Consider the following 17,798-nt stretch of genomic DNA (forward strand, 5'->3'; position numbering starts at 1 on the left):
AGCTTGGACAAAGAGGACAAACAGTCAGTTGTGATCTGGATCATGTTGGTTTCATTTTTTTAAAGTAACATTTCATTTAGGTTTTTTTTAGTTTTTTTCTTTGATAGATGGGAAATGGGCTCAGAAATCTCAGCTCTTAAATGCCCTGAAAGGCTGAGATTGGCCCTGTTCCATGTTTGTGTGATGCTCAATATGCTGATTTTAAAATCCAGTATCTACAGATGAGAAGAAAAATCCCTTTACTACACCGACCATGAGGATTTTTTCCTGTTAATCTTCTTCTATTTTTATTTCACTCGGGTCATTTCACTGCTGTGGCACTTGTTGTTCTTTCAATCCGAGCTACTTCATAACCCAAATTAATTTCCTTAAAAAGGAGAGGAGAAATGGGACTCTGTAAATAAGGTTTTTCACAGGCAGGTTCCAGCTTGCAGTGTTATTACTGGCTTTGTAATGGCCTGTAGTTTAAATTAAAAAAAAATTAACTTACAGTGTTTGGGCTTTTAATTATGCAGAAGATTAATTTTAATGCTGTAATGTCATTATGCTCCAGAGCACACATTAGCCAAGCCATTGGCTTTGGCAACACGGAAACAAGGAGTTCTCAAGTCATGTAAAAGATGACTTGAAACCCAGATTTCTATTAAAAGCTCAGGGCTTCAAAGAAAGCACAAAGCTCTCCAAGTGGTTCTTTGTGCTCTACCCTTGATTTAATGATCCCGAACTATTGCATTTCTCTGCCAACCTTCTTTTCAGCAATAATTTTCCAGTTCTTTCTTGTTTCTTGGAGGGAGGAAGAGAGATTGAAATAACATCATCTGAGGCTGCCTGCTAATTCAGGAACAAGGAACAGCATGTCTGCCATATACATTGGAAAATCCAGATGCTGACCCTCAGGAGCAAGGAGAAAGGGTTATATTGTTGTGTTTTTCTTGGACTAAAGGCCAAGAGATTTTTTTTTTATGATCTCTGGAGTTAGGATTAAACCTGGGATAAGGGAAACTTCTCGAGCACGTGCTGGTAGCTGTGAGCTCTGTGACTTTGAGCAATATTTCTCTGGGGTTTTCAGCAGAATGGTGTTTTTATTGCAGAGCAGCTTGGCCACAAATCATGCCCCTGCTTTCCCTTTAAAGGGAGCTGAGCTGGGCTGGCTGGGACAGTGCTGGGACCTCTCAGGATAATCTCACTCCTGCAGCAGCTCCTCCTGCCTGTCCTTTTCATAGCTGTAACCTGGCCTGCCTGATTTGGGGAATGAAACCTTCCTCCCCTCCTCTCTGAGCTGCTGGGGCAGCACTGCTGAGGCTCCCAGGTGGATCCTGTATTTTGCACTGGAGGTGGCAGCTTTTTGGGGATGAGCAAAGGGATTTGCCTCTTCCTGTAGAGTTTTACAAGACACACCTTCTGTCCAACAGTCAAGGAAACCAGACTTGGATTTTTTGCTCTGTCAATCTCTGTGGCGAGAAAGAAAATACATTAAGACTGTTAAACATCTTTAGACTGCAGCAGTTCTTTTTTTACATCTCAGCAAAAGGACTTTGTCAGTGTTTGCAGGGAGGGGCAGGAGCTGAATTAATCCTGTAGGGATCCAGTCCTCCTTTTCCACTGGCATTAGGTCTCTACCAGATTTCCAAGGTCAGGGAATTCTGCTGGAGCAGCCTTGTTGTATTTTACACTGAATTCTACCTGCTCTGAACACCCTCACAGTGAAGTCAGCAGCTTTGGTGGTTCAGTCTGTGTGTCTGAGTGACTGGATCATCATTCCCTGCTCATCAGCACCACTGCTTGTGCATCCTGATGAAATGGGGAGGATGTGGTGGGTTTCAGAGCACTAAACCACTGAGCAGTGCAGGCTGTTGCACCAGGGATGGTTTCTTGCTGCTTACCATGTTTGTGGTCTGAGCATCCAAAGGGGACACGTTTCCCCTGTTCTCAGGGTACAGGTTCTGTTCCTGCCTCCTCAGGAATTTTTCCCTGAAATTTTTAGGACAGGCAGAGCTGTTATCTGCAAGGGGCAAGAGCACATGCTTTTTACAGTAATTAATTCCTCCTCATCTGCTCTACAAGGAGAAAAATTGTATCAAGAGAGGACCTGGGCTCTAGTTCACACTAAAAACATCACCCTGGCTAAAGGTCATCAATGACTGTTGCTTTTTATTAGATTCTGGGGTTCCTGTAACTACAGTGAGGGACCAGCATTTTCCAGGCAGCAAAACAGGAAAAGTGTTGTTGGTAGAGTGGAATTTCTGCAGAAGGTGCTACCAGAGACCTGAGGCCTTTGATGTTACCATTCTATCATGGCTATTAAAAGAAGCAAAGAGGAAAACAAGAGACTGATGTGTCTCAAACAGAACTCCTTGGGACACAGGAAGCTGAAAGAACTTAATACACATGGAATTCAAAGGGCTGTTTCTTGCAGAGCTCGTTTATGAGACATATTTCTGTATTAAATAGCCCAGCTGTGGCAAGTCCTGGAGTTTCTGAGCTGAGGAGGCTGTAACGAGCAACTTGGGCTGTAATTGGAAATACCTTGGAGACATTTCTCCAGCACCAAAACCTGGAGAGGCAGAAACATAAATCAGGTGTCGCCTTTTTCTTGATTTGCTGCCATAACCACTGGAATATATTTTCTTTTCCATAAGCTGGAAGGCAATGGTGAATCTTTGCTTTGGTCTTTCATGGCATGTTGGATAATAAAATAAAAATGTAAGAGCTGGTATTAATTTAGGCTTCACAGTTGGCACCACATCAGAGAGGAGAGGCCTCGTGTCCCGCTGGACGGGCCGTGAGCTCGCGGGTGGGTAAATCCTGTGGGAAGATATTCCACTGGGAACGTGACACAGCTGGAGAAAGGGGTGAGGGAGCTTTGGGCCTGCTGAGCAGATCCCTGCAGGGGTGGGGTTAGCACTGGCAGTGGTGCAGTCTGGAATTAAGGGTTTGTTCCTCTTTCCAGTCCTAAAGTAAATCTCTTATCCCTCCTGTTATCTCCCTCGCCTTTGGAAGCTGTGATAAGAGCTCAGAGTGTTGGTTGGGTTTCCGGTGTCCCTTTTCCAAAGGAATTACATGAGCTGAAAGCAAGGTCTGGAAGTGTGAATAGTGGCAAAAATGAATCTGCATTTGGGCAGGACTTAAGCTGTTGGAGAGGACATGAAGTTGCTCAAACTGGGGACAAGAAAATGGAAAAGAAGACCAGAAGTGTCTGGAGTTGTCCCTCTCCAAGAGCCAAACTGGACACATTACTTTGTATTTCCCTACAGCCTCACAGATGAAACTCCATCTTCAGATGATAACACCATTGTCCTGTTGGATTTGGGGTTTGGGAACCCAAACTCCCATCAGTGCAAATTCTCCTTTGAGCTCCTGCAGCAGAAATGTGAACTTGACAGAAAAAAAGGAATCTGGTGTCTGCTATTTTAAGAGTGGGGAAGATTGAGCAATGTCTCCAGAGATCTCTGGAGATCCACCTTGGGCAGCTCCACAACACGGCCAGGGGTTGGAACCCCCAGGCTGATGGAAGTTGTGGGATTTAAAGCAAGACTCATTCGGGAGGCTTGGCAGGATTGCAGCCTCTACAGAGCTTACTTTTGCCAAAAAAAGGTGGAAAAATGTATACTTGAGCAGCAGTAATGTTCACATCCTGACAGCTGAGGAAGGAAATACCCGGACCTTTGCCAGCCCCAAATCCATGACCCCTGAATTTATTTCTGTGCAGTTAAAAATGAAATGTTATTTTATGCTGTAGATGGTTTCCATGGTTTGAGTTTGAGGGCAGTGAAATTCTGATTAAGAAGTTTGGGACTGATCAGTTAAAATATTTGGCTGTGGCAAAATTGAGGTTGTTGCTTTGCAGGCCTAATTCATTCTTGGAGAAACCCCTGGAAGTGCACAAGTGGCATCATCAAAGAAGACTGAAAGCAGCCCTTTGAAAAGGGCTCACTTTTCACTGAGTTTTTAGCAGATTTTGTGATGGAAGCCTGTCTTAGATCTGTGCTTTGCTGAATTCCAGAAATTACCACGTGCATGGACACTGCTCATCCCCAGCCCTGGTTTTGCCCCTGGACACGGAATAACTGGGCTGTTCTTGCCAAGGGAGCTGCCAGGAGCAGCAGTAAAGGCTGATCCCAGCTGGGGGAGACAAAGCTGTGTTGCAGTCTGGGCCTGCCTGGACTCCCCTCCTTTGAGTCCCAGGAAATTTGGGATTTGGGCTCTGCCCTGCCCTTAAAGCCTCTCCATAGGGAGATGCAATGGGTGGGATGGGCTGGACCTGGAGCTTGGGAGATCTGGGTGAGTTTTCCAGCCATTTGTTCTGTGAATACAGAGATGATGTTTGAATATTTAAATAAGACTTTCCTTTTCTAATTGGGGTGTTCAGCCTCAGGGTAAAAGTCTTCCATCAGCACCAGTAGCTCCTGTTGCTCTTTGGGCTGGGGCCTGGATGTGGTGATTCCCACAGGAATCTGCAGAGTGGCTGCAGGTCCATGGTCACCCTCCAAACAGAGAAACACTCTGGAGAAGCCACAGAAGCTCGTATGTATTCTCTGGGGCAGTGGGAATGCAGCAAATCCCATTTGCTCCATGCCCTTAGGAACAGAGTTGGCTGTTACTAACTCTTTTTATTTATCCATAGTGAAGAACCTTTCAAAATTCTGTTTTATTGTGATAAAGGAAGTACACACTGGGTTTTTCCACAGTGTCTGCTGGAAACCAAAGGCCAGAGCTGGAAATCTGTTTGCAGTAATCTTCAGTCACAAAATCAATCCCATTTACACTCTGTTAACTGAGCATGTGTGCCTGGGATCCGAATTTAAGCTGGGAGCATTTGCCACAAATTAGGAGCAGATTGGATTAATGGGTTTGTCTCCTCTTAATATATTGTGTGGTTTCTTCTACTCTTTAGAGGGAAAACACGATTGGAGTAAATCAGTGCTGATCTTGGGAATACTCTGTGGTGTTTCCTTTGACTCAGTTGGCCAGGGAGATCATTAATGCTGGAGTTATGAACCTGCTTTTAAATTGAAATATAAATCCAGCTCAGGGCAGTGCTGCAGGATTGAAGGAGTTTTCCTTTTGGATGAGATACTGTAAATATGGGCTTGCTTATGGTTAATATTATAACAGTGGTAATTCTTGAGAAAAATATGTTGAGAACAACCTTCTCTCCCAGCCAGCAGCTGATCCTTCTAAAAACTTGACTTCCTGAAGGTTTTTTCCCCTGCATGATCCTTGTGCTGTTGGCAGTGACCTCCTTGCTACCCCAAGTGCAATTTGGAGCTTGAATGAGCAACTTGTAAAACAATTCTTGTGTTTTCATGTCATTCTGATGATTGTTACTGCTGCATTGAAGGCCGAAGTGGTTGAATCAAGCTGAATCCTCCACAAGGCTGAGCTGCTTCGTTGTCCTGTGCCTCAGACCAGCCCCTGAGAGGGAAGCTCATCACTCACAGCCCCATCAGCTCCGTGTCACTCAGGGTTGTAACAGATGCACGTTTACCTTGCAGCCCAAACCGCTGTAACTGCACCAAAGACCTGGAAGAAACCAAAAGACCGGACCCAAGCCACTGAGGAGGAGACAGAGGCAGAAACAGAGGTGAGAGGGAACCAATGTCCTGCTTTACCCAAATTTAAAGATGGTGTTCCTCTCTTGAAATTGTACTTTAGAGACGTTGCTTCCTCGTTGTCTCACAGGGCAGTTCTGGGGAGGAGCTCTGCTGTTCCTCAGCATCCTTTAGATAACAGGTGTCAGTCTTCTTCCTTTTAAAGCTCTTCAGTTTTCTTTGGGTTTGCCTAATGTAATGACTGATACAGTCATAGAATCACAGGCTGGTTTGGGTTGGAGGGGCTCTTAAAGACTCATCTCATTCCAACCCCTGCCACAGCAAGGAGCACCTTCCTCTAGAAGATTCCACTAAATTTCCACCAGCCTCCCAGCACTGAAGAACCCCTTTCAGTGAAGGGTGAGGGAAAAGTGGGTTTGGATCCCTGAGCTCTGCCCCATTTTGGTTTCAGGCCACCATCCTGACATTTGGCAGGTTATTCTGTGCAGGGATATCATGGCCAAGGATAGTTTTTCTGATGACCAAGTGATGGAGAAGCTGACAAAGGAAAATGCTGAAGTTTTCAGGCAAAACCACATCAAGAGTGATTAGATGAGTAAAGAAAACCTCCCTCACTGCTATTCTAGTAGGGATATTGCAGCAGGGGCCTGTGCTTAATATCCTGGGTCAGTATGAGGTTAGAATCGATCAGAAAGGAAGCAAGAGAGTAAAACTGTGGATAAAAGCTGAGGTTGGTCAGATGTGGTGCAGAGCAGGAGAGCAAAGGGGCTGCACCAGGAGGTTCATCCTCCTCTGGAGGAGTCGTGTCTCCTGCACCACCCAGCAGTTCCACTGGGGAATTCTTCAGAGAATTCCCTTGAAAACTCTGCAAGAAGTATTTCAGGATGTGGTGCTGTCAGGTAGGGAGGCAAACGTTTGGGAGTTTCCTCTGGAGCATCCTCAGTGAAGTTTTTCCTTTGTTCAGTGCTGAGAGGGGCTGGGATTTCTCCCGGGAGAAGCACATTCCGACGCCTCCTCGTCTGAATGCACAATCAGGCTGTGTCCTTGGAGAGCTCTAAAATTAACAGCCAGGGATACTATTAATGCTTTTTCCTGAAACTGAGATACTGGAATTGTGGCTGGATCTCACACTGCCTTCCTTAGTGGCATCTGCTCCAGTTGGCAGCAGGCATTGAAAGGAAGAATCCCCCAAAATAAGCACCATGTGCCCTTTACCATCCCTTTGTCATGGACGGTAGGAGAAAAGGAAAGCAGAGTTGTGTTTCTAGGCTGGGGTTGGTCATGGCTTAACAGTTCCCTCCATCCAATCCCATGGGGATTTCATGGGCAATGCTGAGTCTTTCCAGTTGCACCCTTCATTATCGGTGGGTTATCCATGGGAATGAGCTGATAAATCACCCAGTGGCTCAGTGTGGTGTTCCATATCCCTGTGTAAGATGCATTAGTATTCCTGCTGCTCCCAAAAATGCAGTGTGAATCCATGAAGAGCCGTTTCACGTGCACTGAATTTGTCGAGGTGTTTCTAACGAAACCTCTGCTTCTCTCGGTGCTCCAGCCGAAGGAGGAGGAGGAGGAGGAAACTTCAGGGGACAAAGTACTTGAATCCGACCAGGAGAAAATGAGCCATGGGCTTCAAGCAGAGAGGGAACCCTCAGAGCTCAAAGCAGTGAAAGGCGTGGAGGAGAACGGGGAGCAGGAGGCAGAGCCGGTGCGGAACGGCGCCGAGAGCGTCTCGGAGGGCGAGGGCACCGACGCCGCCTGCGGCTGCACGGAGAGCCCCGGAGAGGGGCCCGGGTACCAGTACAAACCAGGTAGGTCCTGCTCCACCTGCTCCTCTGCCTCCCTCCTGGCCAGCACCCCGAGTGCCATCCCTACAGGAGTTCCCACTGGGGCTGGAAGGGGATTTAGATCCGCCGAGATTTGCAACCCAGCAGGTCCCGAGAGATCTTCCAGGGCGGCGAAAGGGGGAAATGGTTTTTGTCTTGCTGGTCGTGGTCAAGAGAAGAGAAAATCCCTAACTTCTTGAAATTTTTGTGTATTTGGATGCTGGCTACAGCACAGTGGAAATGAGAGTTGATTCCTGTGTGATCCACAGCTGGAAATTATCCAAGAAATTCCACATAAACCAAAATACTTCTGAAATAAGAGGTGGTTAAATAAGAAATGAAAGTGTTCATTGGGTCCTAAATACAAATATGCGTGTTCATAAAGATTTAATTTCCTGGCTAAACAGTTGCATGGATGTTTGGATTTGTAGAAAAGTAAGGAAGAGAAACAGTTTGTGGTTTTCAATCCAGGCACTGCCCAGCTCAGCCCCATTGATTAGGGTATCGGATATCTATAGAGTGTTTTTGTTATTTATCAAGACGCAACCTTTTTATTATTTATGAAGATTTTGTAATTTATGGACCTAAACCTCAGTTTAATCCACCTCATTTAGAGAGAACTTGAGACCAGCTTCTCAGTTGCTCCCAGTTTTTAAGCAATTTCTTATTCAAATGCTTCACATAAAGTAGACATTTTTTGAGAGCCCAGAAATTAAAGAGTATAATAATAGTAAGGAGGGACCTGGAGAACCTGATGGGCAAGGAGCACCACCATTAAGGGACTTCACTGCAGTGGTTATTTGTGCACCACTTGGTTCTGACAAAGACCTCAATTGCTTTGGTTTTATTAATTCAGCACAATCATATTGTGAGGGGAAAACACAGAGGCCTCTTGATAGCTCATCACACTGAGGGTACCTGAGCAGTTCACTAGCCAAGCACTTCCTGAAGTTAATCCATAATTCATCAGCTGATGCAGTCAGAACAATCCCAGTTGTGTCCAGATGTCCTTTCACTCAGCTGGAAGGTTTGGATGGATCTCTGGGAAAGCAACATACATCAGACTTGTGCAACAGTCCTTGATTTCGGCTCTGCTCTTCTGAGAAAGGGGAATTTCTGCCTCTGGAGGAATTCTGTATTTGATCCCTGTCTCTCCCTGCATTGGGGATCCTTCTTGTAATGCTGCCTGGCTGCTCCTCACATTAAAACAGCTCATTGAGAGTTTTCCAGGAGAAGGAAACTATACATAAACTGCTTGTTGTTGTGTTGGAGCTTTTCCACGGTAAATGACAGGTACAGGCCAGGAATTCCAGCCAGGATCCAGCCAAACCATTTCTGCACCCCTGTATCCTAAAGCTCTGTAGAAACAAAACTACATAAAAAGCTAAAATTCACAATCACTTCTGTGTATTTTCATTCCCAGTTATTAAAACCCATCGTTGGAGTAAGTCCCTGCTCGTGGCCTCTGCAGGGGTGCAGATGGTGAGATCCCAGAGATCCAAAGCCAGGGGTCAGGGAGTGAAATAAATACCTGAAGGGATTATGAATGCTAAATAATGCAGTCTGGTATGAGGGAGATCCAAAGGCAGCATCTCATACAGATGTTTTCCTTCAGATAAAACGTGTTTTCTTCCCTAATTTCAAACAAACTGTGTGGCCAGTGCCAAAAGTCCCATCTCCAGGCCACCAGAGGCTGACTTCCCTTGTGCTAAAGTGGCTGTATGTTTATGCTTTCATTTGCCCCAGGCAGAGTCCTCCACACCCAAAAAGCCCCATGTAAAATAGATGGAAAGTTGTAATTCCCAGATCATGGCCTGTGGTTGTGGCTTCTCGTTTCTGCCTGTTATCTCCAGCATGGGTTGTTCACAGTTCCATGGTTTCACATTTTCAGAGGGTGTTTTTGTCCCATGCTCTGCTCTCCTTGACTTCATGTTTCTGGCTTCCTTTTACACCAGACAAACCCCTTTAACTTCCTTATTTTCACACAGAACCAGGGAATTGTTCTCATTCTGCCATATCCCACAGGAGAGCAAAGTCAAAGTTAGATACATGGGTTAGAACTGGAATTAGTGACCAGATCCAGGTGTGGTGGGACCTGGCTCTACACTCTCTGTTATTCATATCCTTTTAATGTTGGGTGTGTTGCCCTCCTCTCTCCCTTCAAAACGAAAATCAAATTAAATTGAAATGTCCCAGTCTGGTGCAGCAGCTTCATCCCTTTGGATTTACCAGACCCACATCTGGGTGAGCAGGGGTTTGTTTCCTGTGACTCTCAGGGACTTCTCTCCCTATAGAGCAGTGGAAGCCCCTGGACCCTGAGGGGAAGAAGCAATACGACAGGGAATTCCTGCTGGATATCCAGTTCATGCCTGCCTGTATCCAGAAGCCCGAGGGGCTGCCTCCCATCAGCGACGTGGTGCTCGACAAGGTGAGAGGAGAGCCCATAAAACAGGTATGTGCAGGGTTTTGATATAAATAAAGATCCATAATGCCTCATTCCTGAGCCATTTCCATGCCAGGTTTTAGTGGGAAGTGGGAATAGTTGGTCTCATCACAAAATTCTACAAATAGAGGTGTTGGTGCCTGATGAATGTGCACAGATGATTAAAAACTGAAGCGTTTTTGATAGTCTTTATCTAGATTAAGTTATACCAGGATGTTATTAAAATTTAAAATTACCCAGCCGTGAAGAGCTGAAGATCCAAGCAAGGCTGGATGGAGAGACAGTGGCTTCTATTAGATCAATTAATTGATCTATTAGATCAATTAAAAAGCAGAGAGAAGCTTTTGGGCAAACTGTTTTTTTGACCTGAAGCAATTTCTTCACTATTTATAAGCTGATCTAATAAAAGATCCTTAAGAGCTCCATTCTCAGGCAGTTTTGGGATTTCTCTCCAGCCTCATCTCAGAGCTGATTGTTTCTGCTGGAGGTCTGGGCTTAGTGAAACACTTGGGATTTCTGAGTGCTGACACCAAGGCCTCGTTCTGCTCTCACTGAGAGCTGGAGAGTTCCTTGACTTTGATGGAGCCACAACAGCCTCACTCATGAGACTCAGGGATGTGGGTGATCCTCGTGTGCAGAAACATTTCCGCTCTGAGTTTCATACCCAGGCAAACTGTAAAACACAGCTTTATTGCCAAAATTATTTCATCTACCTTCTATTTTCCCATGATTGTTTCTCACCGTTCTGTGTTTGAGCTTCCTGGGCTCAGTTGCCCATCTCTCGTGTTGCCAACTCCATAATCCTTGAAATGTTTCTGAGCTCTTCCTGTTTCCTCAATAGTCTCCTGAAGATGTGTTTTAAATTAAATGTTTATTTTTAGCATAAGTGTGGCTGCCTAAAACTTGAGTAGTTTGTTAAAAGCTTTAATTTGGCTGTTAAATATGACTGTGATGGTGTAGCAGATGCTGTCTGTAGATTGCATGACCCCTGAGCAGCCCCTGTTTGTGTGCTCTGCTCACGGCACAGATCAACCCGCCCAAATTGCCGCTGAGGACTCTGGACCCCCGGATCCTGCCACGAGGCCCCGACTTCACACCAGCCTTTGCTGATTTTGGGAGGCAAGCCCCCGGGGGAAGAAACGTGTCTGGAAGTGTGAGTTTACCCCAACTTGCTCATTTAAAAACTGGTATTAACACCGATGAAGTCCTTCCTCAGGCCGGTGGGCCTCTTCCAATGCGCCGGTGGTTCTGGTTTTGTCAGCATGACTGCGGGGGTGATGTTTGCTTTGCTGACAAGATGTAGGGGAATTGGAAACAGTTGTGGATGTTTGTCATGGGTAGCTGTTGTTTGGGAAGGGTTTGTCTCCTTCCTGTTTCCCTGTGGGAGAGGTGGAAGCGTTTCCACACCAGGACCCGGCAGTCGCGTGTGCGGTCGCGCGTTCGTCGTACAACAAACCCGGCGTCAGTGCGTCAGCCTGGGGGCTGTGCTGCAAAACACACCCACAGAGCAAAGAGATTTTACTAACAAACAAAATACAGCCAGCACCTGTGTGTTCCTGCGTTCTCTGTGCTTCCACATGTTGCTTTGGTCACTTTATTCCTTGTTTTCCCACCTTTTCTGCTGCTTTTCTTTCATTTTCCCTTCTTCTCCCTGTGTCTGGCTTTGCCCACACTCCGAAATCCCCCTGTGAGCTCTTCACTCCTGCCTCTGCCATGTCTTTTCCTGGGGCATGGGTGCCCCCAGCACGTGCTACCCCGTCAGTGCCACTGGAGGAGGACATCATTAGGGACAATCACTGATTTTCAGCTATTGAGCTGCTTCTGCTGTGTCCATCTGGATGTGTCTAACAACACAGCCATCGTGGAGCTTTCAAATCTGCTGGTTCCAGAAGAGTTCCTTGAATCACCCCAACTTCAAATGCACAGCTTTCCAGGAGTCGTACCCAAAGATTTTGGGTCAATGTAATATTTTTGGTTTGGGATCATCCTCATGGCCGGTGCCTCAGTTCCGGGCTGCACGTCTGTGTCTTGGAGTTGCTTCGGTGCCACAGTTTCTCTTGGAGCACCACCTGGTCCACAGAACCTCGTGAGATCGCCAGTGCTTCCCATGCTGGCTGTGCTGCGGCGCCTCCTCTCCTGTCAGTGCTGTGTCCCGAGCCCTGCGGCGCCCGGGTAACGCGGCTGTCGCTCTTTGTCTCTCCACAGGCCTGCAAAGTGCAGAGCACCCCTGGATTGCCCTCCCTGGCTCGGTGTGGGCCCCCAGCATGCCCTCTCTTGGTCTCGCCTCACCCACCATTGAGGAACCTGCCAATAGGGGTAAGCCAAATCCCCCCCTCTCCCTCCAGACTTTGCACCTTTTTGTAGAGTTGCCTTTTTTTCCCCACCACCCGCTGTTGATAAAGAACGACTGGCAGAAAACTTTACAAAAAGGTGCAACCTTGTTTAAAAAAAAACCGAAACAAGACTTGCGTTGTACCCCTCTAGGCAGTCTTCAGTGGTGGGTGGGACATCACCAGCTGAGGGCATGCTGGCACGTTGGCCCGAGCGGGATCCGCGAGGGTCTGCACTTTGCAGACCTGTGGAAAGGGGGAGAAAAGGTAAGTCCCGCTTACCCCGTTCATTTGGAGCATTCAGCACGTAACATACATCTTACATTTGCACCTTTGCAGAGCAGAGCCTCTCCTTGCCTTGTTCTGGAGGAGGGCTGGAAGGTGACGTGGTTTAACCAGCCTGTCCTCGACGCCGGCGGTTGTAGGATCAGAGGGTTCTGAGCCCCAGCAGTGGCAGACGTTCCCCTCTCGTGACGCATGGCCACCCCTGCGTGTGCGCTGCCTGTCCCCAGCCATCCCACCTCTGCACAGGCCATGCCATGAACCATCAAACCACTGCCTCTTCCTTGCCCCAAATAACATCGAGCAGCTCAGCGCTAACCGCTTCCGGCACGTGGAGAGTCTTTTGTTTTGCTTCTTTGGCTTCTGTCTTTGTTTCCCACTTTTTGCTTGAACGTGTTTTATGACTGTCTCTGCCACTAACCAAAGTTGCGCCGGACGGCAGCGGGGTGGAGCTGCACAGGAGCAGAATGCAGCTGGGAAGGTTCTTTGGTGTAGGCAGGGTTAGGTGAGCGTGCCAGCTGAGGAGATGCAAGCTCAGAGACGTGGGGCTGGAGCAGATGGGTCCGTCCCTGCACGGGCTGCGTTTGCTTTGTCCTTCCTGAGAGGTGGTGGAAACTGAAATCACCTCAACCCCTCCCACCATCGAGGATCAATTTCACTGTCTGCATTCAAAGCCTCTTATAGAGGAAGAAGCACTTCCTTAATTCCTTGGATGGTTTCTAAAGTATTTCCATGGCCTGTGGCCTGAGTGGGAGCACCAGGCCACTCCATGCTGCTGTGGGTCTTTGGCTCCCCTGCAGGAGTCTTGTACCTGTGTCTTCCTGCTTTCCTTTCGTATCTTCCTCTGGGAAAGAGGTCACTCAGATTAATGCAGGAACACCTGGTGCTTGTCCCATGCTCCAGAACCATTAGTGTTTACAGGAAGCCAGGCCTGAGCTCAGGCACCTCTTTAATTTGCTGTATAAATCTGGAGCCAAAAACCCCAGACCCCTAGACAATTTCTCTTAAAAATTAGATCCATCTATTATGTTATTACATCTTCAAAGGATGCTTCTGTTCACTGACTGAAAACCTAATCACACAGTTTGAACTGATTTTATTCACAGATATTAAAAACATACAGTCTCAAAGAAAGTCTTTACTGTGTTGATGCTTGAAAGGTCTGGGCTCAAAGGCAGCCAGATGCGAGGAGGTGACAGGTGACACTCTGGTGTTCCATGCATCCCTCAGTTTTCCAAGGGAGTCACCTCCCTCAGGGGTGGGTGTTTGCTGAAAAGGAACATTTGCATGGACCCGTGCCCGAGGAAGTGCCGACTCCGTCCCACGCGTTACAGCCTGGCTGGCTGGGAGGTCCTTCAGACCAGAGCTGCCTCTGTGCAGGAGGTGGGATGGCTGCAGGTCACCTCTCCTTGGCTTTGCCCTGTTCTGGGGGGAATGAGCTCAAAGGTTTGGGTTTTCAGGGCACGCTCCAGCCTGGCTCCCATGACAGAGCTGTCCACAGGCAGGAGGTGTGTGCTGAGCTGTGGCACACGTGGCTGTGGCCAGTCAGTTTTCTCTGACATCATTGTCTGGTGGAGGGAAGTCTCTTCTCTGCACCTTTGCAGCGTGGTCAGAGCCTGGGCTGCAGAACTGTGCAACACCAGAGGTGATGTGTGAAGGCAGGGCTGCTGTCAGGCCTTGCTGAGCCAGACCAGTGTCAGCCAGGGCTCAGGGTGGGAGCAGAGAGGGGACACAGGGAGAGATCAGTGTCTGCTTTAGGAAGGTGTCTGACACAAAAACTTCCTGAAGGCTCCCTGTTCCACTGTTGACTCCTCAGGAGTGATCAGCTGGTGCAGTTGCGCTACAAGAGGTTGGACTTGATGATCTTGGAGATCTTTTCCAAGATAAATGATTCGGTGAATTAAAGCATTCATGGGGCTTGTGCCCTGTGCAGTTTGAATAATCTGCTGGGCTATTTCTGTGCGTGGCAGGGGATGTGAACAGGGGTCTCTGTAAATTGAGGGGAGCTCAGTGACACCCTGCTCCTCTGAGCCCTCTCCCTGGGCACACAGAGCAGGTCACAGCATGAGGTCATTGTCTTCTGACAACATCTCCCTCTCTTGCTGTTACCCCAGACAGGAGCCCCAGCACTGCTGGTGATCCTGCTCATTTGCACACATTTACCTTGTCAAAGGCAAGTGGTTCAACTCCCTCCTGCCTTTAAGAAGAAATTTGCCTTTCAACAACCACAAATCCAGGTTTGTGGCTGATGTATGACATAAGAGGCACCAGCCAAGAGCCCTTTCCTCCTACTCATTGAAGCTCTTCAAGTAACTGCACCGGCCTTTTTGATGCTCATTCAATCCCTTTGTTGAACAAAGCAGTCTTTGAAATGGCCCATCTTCCATGAGTGGCTGCTGAGCAGATTAATTACTGCTGTGGGAAGTACCAGGTTTGATAATGGAGTTTTGCTGCTTTAATTTGTACCTTGAGGTTGGCCATTTGTGATAAATGAGTTCAGAAATGTGAAAGAGCATGGGGGAAGAGCAACCTCCCAACAGTACCTGGTACCTTTAGTCTTTAATCAGAGCCCCCCAGATGAGGAAGAGGAGGTTTGGGGGTGTCCTGTGTCCCACCACTTGTACACCTGGTGAAAAACTCCCCAGCTTTGGCAGGTTTTGTGCCTGTTTAGGAACATCACATTACACAGGATTGCAGAGGTGCTTAGGCAGTTCCAAAGCATCCCAATTCCCTTTTTTTTCCATGAAACCACACAGAGTTTGTCCCATTTCTGTTAGGATCCATATTTTTAGAGTGCAGAAGCTGCAGTGATACTCCTTCACTGTGTTTTATGTAATTCCCATCTCAAAATTGCTTTGTTGGAAGCAATTTCCAGTAAAACTTAACATTTCTGGCAAAGCTGCCAATTTATCATTGTCTAAGTGCTTGGGATGGTGTGTTTGAAATACACCTGTAAGGGCTGAATTCTTCCCCACCTTGCTGTGGTGTCTCAGTTACGCAGTTTCTGACTCCCAAGAGGCACTTTTGGCCAGTCGGGGTCAGTTCTGCCCCCTGTAGCAGCACTCGCAGCGTCACCAAGTTGTGTAGGCAGAGTCATCCCATCTCTCTGTTGGGAAAAGCTGCCCAGAGAAATGTGTTGGGTGTCTGCAGGTTCCTGTGAGCAGCCCAGGGTCAGGAGGACTCCTGGTGCCCCAGCAGGACGTGCTGGTGGCCAGCAGTGCCACCAGCGGCTGTTGGCGTTTGCCCTGGATGTGTTATCCAGCGTGAGCTTAAAGTGGGATATAACAAGGAATGTTTTTGTCCTAGTTGTTGAATGTTGGACCGAGGAGATCTCAGCCAGGCCAGAGGAGGGAGCCCAGGAAGATCATCACTGTGTGTGTGAAGGAGGATGTGCACCTGAAGAAGGCAGAGAACGCCTGGAAACCAAGCCTGAAGAGGGAAAACCAAACTGAGGACCCAGAAAATGTCAAAACCCAGGTGAGAGCAAAAGCAGGTTTGAGGGTGCAGCAGCTGCCCCAGGTAATGGTATTTGGCTTCCCTCTTATATCAGACAGTGAAAAAGGGCAATGAATTCCAGTTGGAATTCCCCTTCCTTGATGGTATTTTCTGTATGTTTATTCTTGACCTGGTGTTTAAATGCCAGTCCTGCATATTAAGCAGAGAACACCAGACAACCTCCTGTCTCTCTTCCAGGGTTGCTTTCCTACTGCTGTTTTACTGGAATATTTCTGTCTCTGTTGTAAAGCAAAGAGCCCTACATTCCCAGCACAGAACTTGGTTTTCATCTCCTTTTAGACTACGTTTCTTCCCTGAATCCTCAGCAAGACTGAGGTTCCTCTGTAAAATCCCTCAGTTGGTCCTGCCCAGCCCAGCGGTGCCATCTGAAGCTGCCTCTGTCCTTCTCCCCCTCCTCTCCTCCATGGGGCACTCGCTGTGGGAGGAGATGTTTGTCTCGTGGTCAAGTTTGTAATTTGTAAGATAAGTTGGGATGGTGTTGAAGGATACTGGAATTCTGTTCTTGGAGCTAATGGTGGCATTGTTGACCTCATTATCATCCTGGATAGGAAAAAATAAAGTACCTTAAAGTGAATTATAGGAAAGTTTGATTATCTCTGGCTGAAGGAGACAGTGGCCACTCCCTGTTAATATACAGCTCATGGATTAAACTGATATAAAGAAGAGTATTTCTGACAGGAAGGGCTTTGTTGCACTTGACAAAAGCACTTGGGGGTGTTTTCCAAAACTCCTGCCCTGCAGTCTTGGTCTTTGGTGACCAAGTGAGGACTGGGGTTGGGCTGTGCAGAAGCGTGTGGTGTGTAACTCAGCTTCCAGACATTCCTACAGGATATCTCCATTCCCCTGTGGAGAGCATCCTGGCTCATTCCTGAAATCCACGTGCACCACTTGTGCCTGAGCTCGCAGTGTTTCTGTCCCTCAGGAGCTGTTCCGCAAGGTACGGAGCATCTTGAACAAGCTGACGCCCCAGATGTTCAACCAGCTGATGAAGCAGGTGACAGACCTGACAGTGGACACAGAGGAGAGGCTGAAGGGAGTCATCGACCTGGTCTTTGAGAAGGCCATCGACGAGCCCAGCTTCTCCGTGGCCTACGCCAACATGTGCCGCTGCCTGGTGACGGTAAGAGCCGCCCGGGAGCTCCTCTGGGCTCAGGGGCAGCGACAGAAACTGCAGAGAGCAGAGTTAAATGGCAGCTTCTGAGTGTAAGTAGGAATAATTAATGTGGAGTCTTGGTTTGTTGGCCATGCCCAAGGCAGAGGGATTTGTTTGGAGCAGTTGTTGGGAGTTGAGGACTCCTTGCCTCCACCTGGTTTGCAAGATGAGTCGTATTTGGGAAGTTCATGGAATCACAGAAGCATGGAATAGTACAGGCAGGAAAGGGAGCTTAAAGCCCTTCTCAGTCCACCCTCTGCCATGGGCAGGAGCAACTTCCACTATCCCAGGTTGCTCCAAGCCCCCTCCAGCCTGGCCTTGGACACTTCTGGGGTGGGCAACCACAGTTGCTCTGGGCAACCTGTGCCAGGGCCTCCCCACCCTTCTGTGTCCTTCAGTTCCAAGGGAGCCCAGGATGAGCCAGGCTTTGCACAGATCATTCTCAGGTGGTGAATTTGGGACAAAAGAGCCCTCTTTTCCCCAGGTCCTTCATGACATGCAGTGAAGGAATAGGACTTAAGCCTTCAGCACAGAACAGGAGTGTTTTCAAGCACGGGGTGTTTTTAAGGGAGAATATGGATGGAAATGTAATTCATCCCCGGGTGGAGGTGGTGTCAGCCAAGTTTGGAGTGTGACTTTACATGCACAATGTAAAACTCCCCTGGAAATCCTGATGTAAGGCTTTACTTCCGCAGC

The 17,798-nt window shown here is 47.8% G+C and overlaps 1 protein-coding gene across 19 annotated transcripts in view; it reads left to right on the forward strand.

Moving 5' to 3' along the window:
• The window catches only part of EIF4G3 (eukaryotic translation initiation factor 4 gamma 3), a 141,304-nt gene that overhangs the window by 100,256 nt on the left and 23,250 nt on the right, over nucleotides 1-17,798 (forward strand). For 18 of the 19 annotated variants that reach the window (XM_077788182.1, XM_077788187.1, XM_077788186.1 and 15 more), the window contains 6 exons: nucleotides 5,496-5,584; nucleotides 7,108-7,363; nucleotides 9,673-9,830; nucleotides 10,849-10,974; nucleotides 15,740-15,910; nucleotides 16,872-17,069. In XM_077788182.1, coding sequence (XP_077644308.1) covers nucleotides 5,496-5,584; nucleotides 7,108-7,363; nucleotides 9,673-9,830; nucleotides 10,849-10,974; nucleotides 15,740-15,910; nucleotides 16,872-17,069 — 998 coding nt within the window. Of the gene's footprint in view, nucleotides 1-5,495; nucleotides 5,585-7,107; nucleotides 7,364-9,672; nucleotides 9,831-10,848; nucleotides 10,975-12,026; nucleotides 12,138-15,739; nucleotides 15,911-16,871; nucleotides 17,070-17,798 lie in introns of all 19 variants that reach the window. The other variant, XM_077788188.1, reaches the window with a different exon arrangement.

Source organism: Lonchura striata, chromosome 24 (assembly GCF_046129695.1).
Source record: "Lonchura striata isolate bLonStr1 chromosome 24, bLonStr1.mat, whole genome shotgun sequence".
Lineage (NCBI taxonomy): Eukaryota > Metazoa > Chordata > Aves > Passeriformes > Estrildidae > Lonchura > Lonchura striata.